This window comes from Heptranchias perlo, chromosome 13 (assembly GCF_035084215.1).
Source record: "Heptranchias perlo isolate sHepPer1 chromosome 13, sHepPer1.hap1, whole genome shotgun sequence".
In the NCBI taxonomy this organism is placed as follows: Eukaryota; Metazoa; Chordata; class Chondrichthyes; order Hexanchiformes; family Hexanchidae; genus Heptranchias; species Heptranchias perlo.
In genome coordinates this window covers 24,167,401-24,180,601 of record NC_090337.1, presented here as the reverse complement: position 1 = coordinate 24,180,601, position 13,201 = coordinate 24,167,401, and the positions used below count along the sequence as shown (strand labels likewise).

Genomic DNA, 13,201 nt, shown 5'->3' with positions numbered 1-13,201 from the left:
AACTCCCTTCCTAACAGCACTGTGGGAGAACCTTCACCACACGGACTGCAGCGGTTCAAGAAGGCGGCTCATCACCACCTTCTCAAGGGCAATTAGGGATGGGCAATAAATGCTGGCCTTGCCAGCGATGTCCACATCCCATGAACAAATTTTTACAAAAACCAATCAGTGGTGTTAGTCTCACCGTTATTTTTACAGCAAAATCCGGCCCAATGTGTTCTCTGTGGGAATTACCAAGTTCTGCAAGAAACTAGCTCTGATAATTTAAAAATTATAATGTAGGCAATTTGAATAATGCATGTGAGATTTTCCACTTCAGAAAATTAAAGTGAATGAATGGAAAATCATGGACTGGGGGTGAGCTATTTCCCGTAAGTGCCCTCAGTGTGTGCCAGGAGCACCACAGCAAAAAAATTCCCTTAAGATAAATAACTGTTACAAAAGTCACTATTTTAACTAAATCCAATGAAACAAATATAGAATAGCATAATCTTCATATGTAAAATACTCTGCCCTCAAAGTTATATGCTTGAAATCTAACAGTGACCAGGTTGAAAAGGTTCGCACACATTTGATGGATTTGTACTATTCAGGTGTTCCTTTTGAACAATCCACAAGTATGAAATTAATATCAAATCCACAGTCTGAGAAAATGTTTTATCAAATCCGTAAGCTAAATTGTCTTACAGACAATTTACAGTATAATCCACCTGTCCCTCAGACTAGAAAGTGCAGCGATTATCCGCTGACGGCTTAAATGGTTAATCTGATTCTACACATAGAAGAATAAATTCACCAATTCTGGACTCTAGGCAGGACATACAGGTTGTTGAATCGATACTACAGTGTTGTCGTCTTATCGTCGACCCATAGTCCTTTGGAGCTTGCCTCTTTGCTGAGGAAGAATTTAGAACTCAGTTACTTCTTTCCCCTGTCACTCATAACGACGTAAATTGAAAACCCACCTTCCTCATTCAGATTGTTTTCTCTAAGTTAACTCAAATCACCGAAGGGCACCAAACACAAGAAAGCTGAACAAGTGATCATTTAAATTATGGTTTGCCTCCAATGCCCTTTATGTCAATAAAGGAAGCTAATCACCTTGTGGTTTTGCTGGTGGATTTAATACAGTGTCATTGTGCCACTCAAGTCTCACACCAATATGGTTGCCATGATGTGGAGATGCCAGTGATGGACTGGGGTTGACAAATGTAAGGAATCTTACAACACCAGGTTATAGTCCAACTGTTTTATTTGAAAATCACAAGCTTTCGGAGGCTTTCTCCTTCGTCAGGTCCACTCACCTGACGAAGGAGGAAGCCTCCGAAAGCTTGTGATTTTCAAATAAAACAGTTGGAATATAACCTGGTGTTGTAAGATTCCTACCAATATGGTTGACTATTAACTGTGCTCAGAAGTAGGCTAGCAAGCCACTCAGTTGTATCAAACCAGCTTTGGTTCAAGATGATGTCCCACCACCACCTTCTCAGGACAGTTAGGAATGGGCAATAAATGCCGGCCTTGCCAGTGATACCCACAACCCGAGAATGAGTTTTAAAAAAAATTAGTTTCTACCTTTTTTGGTGAAAATTTTTCTCTTATTTCATATTCTCGTTTATTTTTCTTTTGTTTAGCTGCCAGACATTTTGAATATGGAGAGAAAGCTGGTGATCAAATGCTGACGTCAACTGAATCTGATGTCTCCTCTCCTATTTTTAAGCCAGAATATTCCTTTCCTTTTGGGAAAACTCTGAACCCTTTACTTTATGTAAGTATTCAAAGTGATTTCAACTATAGCATTAGTTCATCACAGATTGAATACAAACAGAATGCTAATAAAGTGATTAATATCTATTATAATGGAGTAATCCAGCAGCACAGTGCATAATGTATAATTATGCTTTACCATGCACAATTGAGGACCCGCAACTAAATCATCAGAGAGAACTGCCAAACAAAAGTGATGCACTTTCCCAGGCAGAGCAAAGTAAAGTTATAGGCCCCAATATTCCTCTCCAAAGTGCTTGGGAAATGCTTTCAGAATTCCAGGGCTTCCCCAGCTCGGTGGACCTGGACCTGCGCTTGCAACAGGCACAGGATAAGGGCAGTCATGGAAACGAGGTGGGAGGGGATGTTCCCAGCCCTCCTGCCTCAATTTCCTGTGCAACAAAAGGAAATATATCTTGAGGGCTTCTCCAACAGCAGCCAGAAGACCCAGAGACTGGCAGCTAGTCCTGCAATGGCAAGCCTCTCAGGCCTGCAGCTGCACCTATATTCCTGCCCCCAGGCACAAAGCCCTGACAGGGGGTGGGCCTATACCGAAAGAGCAACCTGACCATGCAAGTGACCCAGTGCACCAAATTCGAGTGCTCTGGGCCTGCAGAGACGCAGTGCACTTCATCTCTGCTGTGCCTATCCAGCACCTGGATGGAAAATTAGTGCCTTGGGATATGAGTCTAATCATCCTCACACACCTCCTAATGGTCAGCCAGCCAAATGCCATTTCTTCAATTTTATACAATTTTTCAGATAACTAATATCTGGAGTATTACATGTCTATCAAATTAATAAGGTTGACAATATTGTTCATAATTGGATTCATTAAATTTTGAAATTCATCTGTGTCAACACTCCCATTGTTTATATTACCTTTATACTACTTATTTAAGTCACTAAAAGTCTTTTTTGATTGATAGTTTACAGATAATGGATTGATAGTTTTTCCACCATCAGAGTCTGAGGTCTTCAATTATACCAATCCATTCTTAAATGGATTTACTACAAGTTCTAAACCACCCATGATTGCTGTGTTCTGGAGTGATGCAGACCTCTCAGCTGGTGTTGGAGCAGTTTTTTATCAGGTAGAATTAACATTGAACACATTGTTAGTAATTTCTATTGCGAACAGGCTGAATTAAAATTTGATCAATGGAATGCTTAATGATGAAAAAAAACTGATATGCTGGTCAAGGTGTTGCTGGAAAATATTGAAAAATAAGTGAGGTTATTGGTAAAGTGTAGGGTGACTTTTTTGCCAGACTGTAACACGTGCCTGAGTACAGTAATTAGTATACTGGTGAAACAAGATCCATGCAGCAAAGTCAGCAGCAGACAAAATAATTGAACATTTGAAGCTAATTTGTTATGATTTCCCACAGAGTTTATGCACAACCTAAAAAGAAAGAAGTTGCAATTAATATAGTGCTTTTCACTTTCTCACAATGTCCCAAAGCACTTCATGGCCAATGAATTACTTTGGAAAAGTCATGGTTGTAATGTATGGAAACATGGCAGCCAATATGCACACGGCAAGGTTCCACAAATAGCAATGAGATACATTACTAGACAACCTGTTTTAGTGGTGTTGTTGAGGGATAAATATTGACCAGAACACTGGGAAAACTCCCTTAATCTTCTTAGAATAGTGCCATAGGATCTTTTACGTCCAGCTAAAAGGGTTGAAAGGGCCTTGGTTTAATGTGAGAGGGGAGAGATACAAAATAGTCCAGAGGGGCAATTTTTTCACTCAAAGGGTGGTGAGTGTCTGGAACGAGCTGCCAGAGGCAATAGTAGAGGCGGGTACAATTTTGTCTTTTAAAAAGCATTTGGACAGTTACATGGGTAAGATGGGTATAGAGGGATATGGGCCAAGTGCAGGCAATTGGGACTAGCTTAGTGGTATAAACTGGGCGACATGGACATGTTGGGCCGAAGGGCCTGTTTCCATGTTGTAAACTTCTATAATGTCTAATCTAAAAGACAGCACCTCCAAGAGTGTAGCTGTCCCTCAGTATTACACTGACGTATCAGCCTAGATTGTAAAAAAACTAAATCTATGGTAGTTGGACCTCACTCTTATCTGAGAGATAATGGGGCCAAATTTCCTGGAACCCCACAGAAAACAGGAGAGACTTAGTTGTGCTACCAACTATTTCACTAAAAATAGTACTGTCTTTTGGCACATCAATAACATTATTTGCATTTAATTATGCAAAATGTTGATTCTTTTTCTGGATGAAAGGAAGGGATTAATATTTAATTGATGAGCAGGGTTGCTGGGAACTGTCAGCTGCACCAAACTCAGCTGGCAGCAATGCAATGTTTTAATCGATCTCCACACCCTCAGTTCAGAGGGTAAAAAACAGCTGAGTTTCCTGTTGCTGATTGTTATTGAATGGGCTCTGCCTTCTGAAGCAGAGATTAAAACAGGAGAAAATTGGAAAAAATAGTTTTGCACATGTGTTGAAAGGTGGTATAGGAACATATTTAGGAACAATTTTTATTTTCATACATTACAACAGTGACTACACTTCAGAAGTACCTTGTCGCCTGTGAAGCAGTTTGGGTCATCCTGAGGATGTGAAAAGTGCTATATAAATGAAAGTTTTTTTATTCAGTATTATATGATGTTTGGTGAGTTTGATCGAACTATGATTTATTTAATCATACTGCTCACTTTATTTTAAATATTCAAAAAGGTATTTAATAACTACAGCAAGGATATCCAGATATCAGAGACGCTGCAGAAAAGGGCCAACCAAATTGGTACCAGTTTAAGGCATCTGAGCAATGAGAAGAGGCTGAAAAGCTTGTGATTCTTTATTCTGGAGCAGAGAAGGCTCGGGGAAATTATATTCATGTAGTCAAGGTCCTTAAGGGATGGATAAACTGAACCCTGATATGTTTGAGCTTACCATAAACTGTAGAACCAAAGGACACAAACTCAAGCTCAAAAGGTAGTTCAGATTTAAAAACTTTATTCAGAAGGTGATGAACATAACTGCCCAGAGATAAAATGGAAGCTGATAATGTGGAAAAATTTAAAGGATAATTGGATGGACATTTAAGGGGTATTTGTTTTTGGGACTGGACAAGAGTTTTCTTCAGCCCTGTATTTTCCTACATATCTATTGTAATCATTTAGCATTAGATAATGTACATTCCATAATCACCTGAGGTGGGTTTTATTTGTTAGAATTGTATTTCTTTTGTTTTATAGGAATACAAAACTTTTGGATCTGAATCTCCTGGCCTAATACAGGAAGTAGAAACGACAATAAAAAAGTATTCTAAGGTTCAATATAAGGCAAAATGGACCTTAAAGATAACCTGGGATAAAGTACCTGCATCCCCTGCTGCTGAAACAAAAAACAAGGTATTATTATCTCATTTAAGTATATTAATGTTGTGATTATATCAGCAAGATCCATCATCAGGTTAGCACAATTGAAAATAAAATTCTGGTTGAATAGGCCAAATATTGGTTATAGGTGGCCATAGTTTTTTTTATCCAAATAAAATATTAGAGATTTCCAAAATCTGCAGTATTTTGCTTTTTGTTTTCCTAAATTTTGTGCCTTCTTTCCCTGACTCTTTGTCATCGGGCTTGTAGCATCTGGCCAGTTGGATTGGTGTTCCTTACTCTGTAATGCCCAAATCTACAGCACTTTTGTTGAGTACCTTCCCAGCACTATTTTTTACATAGAATTTACAGCACAGAAATCCAGCCCGACTAGTCTATGCCAGTGTTTATGCTGTACACGAGCCTACTTCATCTAACCCTATCAGCATATCCATCTATTCCTTTCTCCCTCATGTGGTTATCTAGCCTCCCCTTAAATACATCTCTGCTATTCGCCTCAACTACTCCATGTGGTATTTGAGGTGCTTGATTGCAATTCACAGCTGATTGAAAGGATTAGTGCTTCTCCCTTTTTATTAGACGGCCTACTGTGTCGGGGATATTTATAACCCACAGATTGAAAACAGCAAAACCATGCTCGATTATTCCCAAGAACCTTTAACCTACAATTGACCCCTGAAATATGTAACAAAGATTTCTAGCATTGTGTTACACACCTGCATTAATATGTGATAATTTTATATCATAATTAGTTTCATTATTTTTAATATCAGATCAAAAATCTAACAATTATGTTCAAATGTCACATCTTAATTGTAGACAAACACCTACCAAGCAGTTGTAACTACAGATGGCTATTATTCATTCGTTTTAATGTTGTATGAGTCTGGAGGAATGAACTGGGATGTGTCAAGACTTGCTTCTAAAAATGTTGTTATTGGCTTCAACAGGTAGGTTCAGCTCTCTGTGTAGTAAATTACTGTACTCCTTTAGAAACTGTTCAGAGATAGACCATAATATCACTATTGTTTACATTTTTTTATTAATCAGGCATTTACCACCAGTGCAGTGCTGGAAATTTTCTAACAACAATCTTTTCCTTAATCTCATTCAGATTTATTTTTTGCTTATACACAGTACCGGGACAGGTAACACTAAGAATTGCGCTTTTTTTTTGCACCCTTTCAAAGTGTTTAGAACATACGAATATGCAATAGTGGGAGACAGGAAAAGACCGTCTGGTTAAACAAGGATGTCCATACAGTCATGGTGCAACTTAGCATTTTTTTTATATTCGTTCATGGGATGTGGGTGTCGCTGGCAAGGCCAGCATTTATTGCCCATCCCTAATTGCCCTTGAGATGGTGGTGGTGAGCTGTCTTCTTGAACCGCTGCAGTCCGTGTGGTGAAGCATCATGATCCCCAATGCCCTCCACCCACCAGCAACTACATAATCTCCTGGCAGAGGCAAAAGCACAGATTTTTTAAAAACCCTAGGTCAAGTCAGGGGGAAAAATCTGAGAAATTCCTCTCTGACCCCAAAGGCAATCAGAACCTTCAGGAGACCACAGTGATCATAAGGCACATTTCCCAATACCCCACTTACCTTTCACCACATTTATCTTAAAGCATGGCCACCACAAGACGCCCAACTTCAGTGGCAGACGAAGATAACTTTGGCAGCGCTATTCAGAGGTCCCAAAACACTTGAAGAAGTGATTGTTCTAGGGACTGTAAAGGCAGAGGAAGTAGGAATGTGAATATTTGACTCTTCTAGTGCCAGCCAGCAGTTTAAAACAAAATGGACTCAAAACTGTCATTAGACCAGCCAGACCAGTAATGAATGAGAACATGTATCCAATGTTCATTGGAATGTCAGTGGCTGGAGACAACCCATATGAGGCTGTCATTTCTTAGGACAGTCGCACATGTGAGGCATCCAGCCTTCCCCACCAGAGCACCAGAAAGGTGACACATAGGATGGGATACCAGGCTACCCATGCAGAAGCTCCAGAGATACAGCCAGCAGTAGCTTCCTCCCAGGAGCTAGCTGCCATGAGAGGAGAGCCACCTCAGTCCCGTCTGCTTTTTGTATCAGAGGAGCAGCCAACCACCTCTCATGATACTGGCTCTTCGGTTGCACCTGGGAGAGGTATTGAAATAGGAGAAAGAAGGGCACATTTAGACCCGTGCCTGGTGTGAGGAAAGAATAGGTTGGCTCATGATTCTTTTTGAGTTCCTTGTATTAAAAAAGAATGTGCATTTATTTCATGCTCTGTTATTCATGGAGATTATCATCATACAGGAAAGGCTGCGTGTATTTCGTGCTGAAATATTAAATCTGATGATTAAGATTTGCCTGGCCATATTTGGCCAAAGACATGTGATGTGATGTGATGTTCTAGGATAGGTACTGGATGGAGTACATTTATTTGAAGGTGAGGGAGGAGTAATGGCAGTGGTGACAAAAGGTAAACCATATTTAACAGATGAGAACACTGCATTGATAAGTTGAGTCATCCAGTTGATGGTCCTCCTGATCTTCTACTCCATGCTGTTCTACCTCCAAAGCAGCTGGGGCCACCATCCCAGGAATGTCCATGTTCAGGCCCTTTTTGATGTGCAGGGCACAGCAAGCTAAAACCATATCAGATACTCAATATGGATTATATTGCAAAGCCCCTCCTGATCTATCAAGGCAGCTAAAACACTCCTTTAAAACCCCATTGGTTCTCTTGATGACCACTCTGGTAGAGGCATGTGCCTCGCAGTAGCACTCCTCAGCTGCTGTTCTTGCAACTCCTCGATGGGTCATTATCTATGTCAGCAAAGGATACACCTCGTTATGCATGTTTCTTATTTTTATCATAGTGGTGATGGATTCTTTAAGAACGATGAACAAATGAACCTTACTGATGCTGAAAGCTATCGGCCCGATAAATATCATGGAACAAATACAGGTTTATCTCCATTTATTCTATGTTAACAAGAAATGATAGAAAATAAAGAAAATATCTATAACTAAGTTATAGAACACAATGAAGTTAAGGTTTTATGCAAAATAAGTAGATATTTGATGGCACTCAATGTCTAAAGTTTAATAGCCTAACAAATATATTCCAATTTCAAAATTAGATCATATAACTTTATAATACTGTTAAACATTGGCAGCAAAAAATCAGTGGCCCGACAAACACAGGGCAGTCATGGCAGAATCACGTTCACCACTGGCCTCTAGCACTGACCCCACCAAAGTGTGAGGGGTCAGGGGAGATTACCTCACTTAAATATAAATCAGAGATGGTAAAGGGGAGATTTAATAGAGGTGTTCAAAATTATGAGATGTTTTGATAGAGTTGATAGGGTGAAACTATTTCCACTGACAGACTGGATGGAAGTATACAGTGGTGTTCCCCAGTAGTCGATATTTGGTCCACTGCTTTTTTTGGTTTATATTAACAGCCTGGACTTGTGTATAGAGTAGTGAAGCAGATTCAATAGTAACTTTTGAAATGGAATTGGATATATCATTGAAAAGGAAAAATGTTCAAGGCTATGGGGAAAGAGCAGGGGGTTGGTGGGGGGGGGGGTGGTTTGTTGGGGCTAAGTGGATAGCTCTTTCAAAGAGCTGGAACAGGTATGATGGGCCAAATGGCCTCCTTCTGTGCTGTATGATTCTAATTTGGCCAGCGGGTGTCAGGGACATATCTCTGATGCCTGCCAGTTAGGGGAGGCCAGAAATCCCAGCAGAAGGGAAGCCAAACTTGCGAGGGTGGAAGAGGGCACCGGAAATGTTCTTTGAAAGGTTGAATTGTACCCGGTATAAGGAGACCAAAAATTGTTGCCCAATTTTTAAAGATCTTCATGAGTTCAGGCCATGACCCAGGCTTGGACCTCCTTGATCGGCTCCACAACTACCATTGAAGAGGCCAGTACATCTCTTTCTTCTCAGGGAATCAGCCAGGCAAGGGATGTGGGAAATTCCAACGTTGTGAGTTCCCATCATGGCCCTGCCCCCTCCGCATCAGTGGCCTTATTTTGGGCTGGTGGAAGTTCTGCCCCAAATTAAAGGCCACATGAATTCCTCATGTAAGCCTGGGGCCCGGCATATCCTGGTCCCAGTCTAGTTTGCAGCCCTTCCTCTGCACTCCCACCAGAACTATGGCAGGAGTGTGCCAAGGGAACCAAGGATTTTTGGTGCCCAGATTTTTACACCAAAATTTATAATTAAATTTGACGTAATTTAATTTCAATCCAAGATCACGTAAAGAGAAATATATATATATATATATATATATGTTAAATATACATAATCATTAATTTTTGAAGAGTAACACTGAAATTTGCTTACATTTAAATACTGACCTATTTTATAATTCTTTTTAGATTTGAAAGGCCTGTGGCAGTATAATCTGACTCAGGGTATTCCACTGAAAAATTACAAAGCAGAATGTCTGAACTGGTTTGCATTAGAGCCAGAGCCATCTCAATGGAACCAAAATTTACTTTCCTGTCCATGCACCTTTTCCCAAGGACAGGAGGACAATCAATTCCAGCACTACGAAACAGGTTAGGAATTCTATGGCTGCTGTGGAATTTTTGAATACAAACCATGACCCAGTTATTATTTCTTTTAGATTCGAAATGAACAAAATGGTTAAAATTCAGTATATATATATAGCAGTCTACAAGTCAAACAAACTAAGCCAAATAATGCTAATATGTATCACGTTGTATGTTTAGAATGGTTAAGATCTCTCAGGTTTGAAAGTACATTCTTAAGACTTCCTCAAATTCCAAGAAACATTAGGGAAGCTGAAAGGCTATAGTGGTAAAAGTAACAGAATTCCCTATTGCTAATACAGCATTTTATGAAGCATTTTATAAGTGAGTGTATCGTCAATTCAAGTTATTTTCCATAAATACATACATATCTGATGCTTTACCTCAATCTTCTTATCATAGCACAGTTTGAGCAATAGAAAGCATGGCTATTGACAAGGAAGTTGCAGGACACCATTTCCATCTGGCACTAGAAGATGATACTTCCGATTATCAGGAAAACCGCAATGATTTGTGACATGATTATATGATTAATTCTAAGCAATCTTTGTTGAATTTGTACAGCTTCAACCAAGTTTCTTCGTAAAGCCAGTCCAAATGCATTTAATGCTGGTCAAAGGTGTGCTTACAACAAGAAGAATGCACTTTTGGAAGGTTGGCAGGAACGATACTGGACGTCATCCAACTCAACCAAGAACCAAGGTAGGTTTTTATTTGAAACTGTTGAAAATATTTTTCTACTTTGTTTTCCATTTTTGCAGTTAACACAAGTGCACAATTGACATACTTTATCAATCTTCCCACACAGAATTCGACCTGAAACCATACGACTGGTGCTGCAAAAAAATAGACAACCCAGCATTTTGTGAATATTACAGGCAGAAAAGACCAAGCATTACCTGTGAAAACTACAAGCCACCATCCCGAGGTAACTTACTTTATTCAAGCTACAGAGCTGAAAATCTCTTTAAAGTTACAATATTAAAAATTATGAGTGGGTTGCAACCTTCTGTTCCAGCATACATTGAAAACTCTTATGTCAGACTCTGTGTATGGCAAAATCTATTTTAACAGTGCCAATATTTGGGTGTAGTACCAGTTATGCCTGTAGGTGGTGCTGTGATATACTTTTACAATAGTTACAAATCCAATCATGCAATGTTAATTGCATAACCCATAACTGATATTATGCACTGACCCAGAGTCTGTGGCAGAATTTTAAAACCTGCGTCACGTGTCATCAATACAGAGTCCGAAAGGTAGACCTCTTGACCGGTTAAAAAAATAACTTTTATTTAATTCTGTCAGAAATTCAGGCATCACCTGTGCTTGAAACTCAAAGCAATGGCAGCCACAGCGACAGTTCCATTTCTGTTTCACCTGACCGCAGGTCCACAGCGACCCCATCACTGAACTCTGAATGAACCCCCATCAGCAGAGTTTATCACACGCAATAACTTCATTTTAAGAGTTAGCTGCCCCCTCCCCTACCCACTCCCTCCACCTGTCACAGATGTACTTTTACTGCCCAAGCATCTTTGCACATAATTCTCAGCCTGGATTTCCCCCATCAGTGGCTGCTCTCACCTGCACAGTACCTTTTTTCCTGAGCCCAATTGATTTGGCTTCTTCCAGGCTGCACCCCTCTCCAACACCAAGCAGAGATTCAAATCTGAGACTGGATTAGGCCAGGTGAGCTGAATTCCCCCTCCCCAGCCAGCTTGAAATCGGGGAGAGGAGATGGGAATGGAATCTCAATATGACCCCCCACCCCCATCGCCTCGAGTTCAAAATATGGAAAAGGGGAGGAAAGGGCGTTCAATGTTACCCTTTCCCTCACAGAAATGAAAAAAAACTGCCTGTGGGGGGAAAGCAATCTGTCTGCAGGCATCTCCCCAACCTACTGAGATGCAAATCAAGGCCTATGGAAAGCAAGGCATGTTCTTAGCAACCTTTCCCCCACTGATAGCTTCCCTGCTCTTGCTATCCCCAACCCCCTCACTCTTCCCTCGCTGTCACCCTTCTTGTTCCACCACCTTTTCTAAATCCTCATCCCCCTCTCCTCTCTCCCAGCCCCCTCCTCTGCCCATCCTTCTTTCTCCCTCTCCCCCCATCTATTTTCTCCCCACCCCACCTGGGTTGACTTATTCCCCCAGTTCTAACTCTGCTTGACCTGACTAATGCACTCAGGTCGTGACTCCCTCTGTGTTACATCACATGAGATCGACTTGTTGATATTAAAAGCAGCAAGATATTGGTTTAAATGTTTCTTTTGGAAAGTTTCTGCTCTCAGATCCTCAATGAAAAACTTTTGCTATAAACTGTATTTAATAGGAATGAGGTTTAAGATTGGTTCTCATTCTGAATTCAGATCAATTTAGATGATGTAAATAGCTAAATCCAGTTGTAGGCTGTAGGTTGAAACAAGGAGCTACTCTGAAATTTCATTTTGGATAATGTTGATGTTTTGAAGTTTAATACATTGTTAAATCTTCACATGTTCTTTTTGTGTGTTGCTATGATAGCCATGATGAATGGAGACCCCCATTTCATCACCCTTGATGGGCTTTCCTACACTTTTAATGGCCTTGGTGATTTTGTAGTGCTTAATGTTAATGATTCCAATGGGACAACCATTTTTAAGCTCCATGGTCGCACATCCCAAACTGGTACAGCTCAAGCCACAAACTTCATGGCATTCACAGCCCAGCACATCTCAACCAAAACGACCACAGTGAGTAAAGATTTTATATCAAAACAGAAAAGCATAAGAATAAACAAATAAAATTGCATATTCGCCTTGGTATATGGTATATGCACCGGAAATGGCGAGGAAATTCAACCGCCTTGGTATTATAGGTGCTGTGACTATTATAGGTGCTGTGACTATTGTTTTAATTGGTGATGTTCATGATTTCTCGGCAGGTCCAGATGAATTTGAAAGGCAGTGACTCAATTGATGTACTATTAAATAATAAGAGGTACAAGCCTCTTACTGAAGGTGAGACTAATTTATTCTTCTGACTGCTTCAAAACTATACAAATTTGTTGTAAACTGAATATAACGTTGAAGGTTACAGTGAATCATTTGTGAACTTCTATGCAAGTCAAACATTAAATTATAATTAAACATGAGCAATACAGGGGTAGAATTTCCTGCCCCCCCCCCCAACTTCCGTGCTGTTCCTGTCCTGACCCAGGATCAATCCATTAGACAGGACCCAGGGCAACTGTGGCTAAGGTATACCATCCCTTCCCACCAAACCCCACCCCCCCTTCCAAACCAGGGCCTAACGGCAGCAGAGCGGGCAGGAAATGTAAACATAGCTAAAGGCCTCCAATTGCAGGTCATTATGGAGAGCAGCAGCCAGAAAGCCTTGATTACCTGAAAACATCCTGGTTGTTGGGGGGGTGTGGGGCGTGCCGGTGCGATGGGTGGAGCAGAAAAAAAAACTTCCCTTTCCATCTTCGGTCGCCAGCCAGTAGGGGGTATGG

At 40.5% G+C, this 13,201-nt stretch overlaps 1 protein-coding gene across 2 annotated transcripts in view; it reads left to right on the top strand.

The window, feature by feature from the left end:
- Window positions 1-13,201, top strand: part of LOC137331392 (mucin-4-like) — a 77,737-nt gene that overhangs the window by 27,407 nt on the left and 37,129 nt on the right. For both annotated transcript variants that reach the window (XM_067995164.1, XM_067995163.1), the window contains exons 12-21: window positions 1,635-1,768; window positions 2,697-2,861; window positions 5,000-5,155; window positions 5,963-6,093; window positions 8,015-8,103; window positions 9,530-9,712; window positions 10,271-10,408; window positions 10,515-10,634; window positions 12,232-12,440; window positions 12,632-12,707. In XM_067995164.1, the coding sequence (XP_067851265.1) occupies window positions 1,635-1,768; window positions 2,697-2,861; window positions 5,000-5,155; window positions 5,963-6,093; window positions 8,015-8,103; window positions 9,530-9,712; window positions 10,271-10,408; window positions 10,515-10,634; window positions 12,232-12,440; window positions 12,632-12,707 (1,401 nt within the window). The remainder of the gene's footprint in view (window positions 1-1,634; window positions 1,769-2,696; window positions 2,862-4,999; window positions 5,156-5,962; window positions 6,094-8,014; window positions 8,104-9,529; window positions 9,713-10,270; window positions 10,409-10,514; window positions 10,635-12,231; window positions 12,441-12,631; window positions 12,708-13,201) is intronic.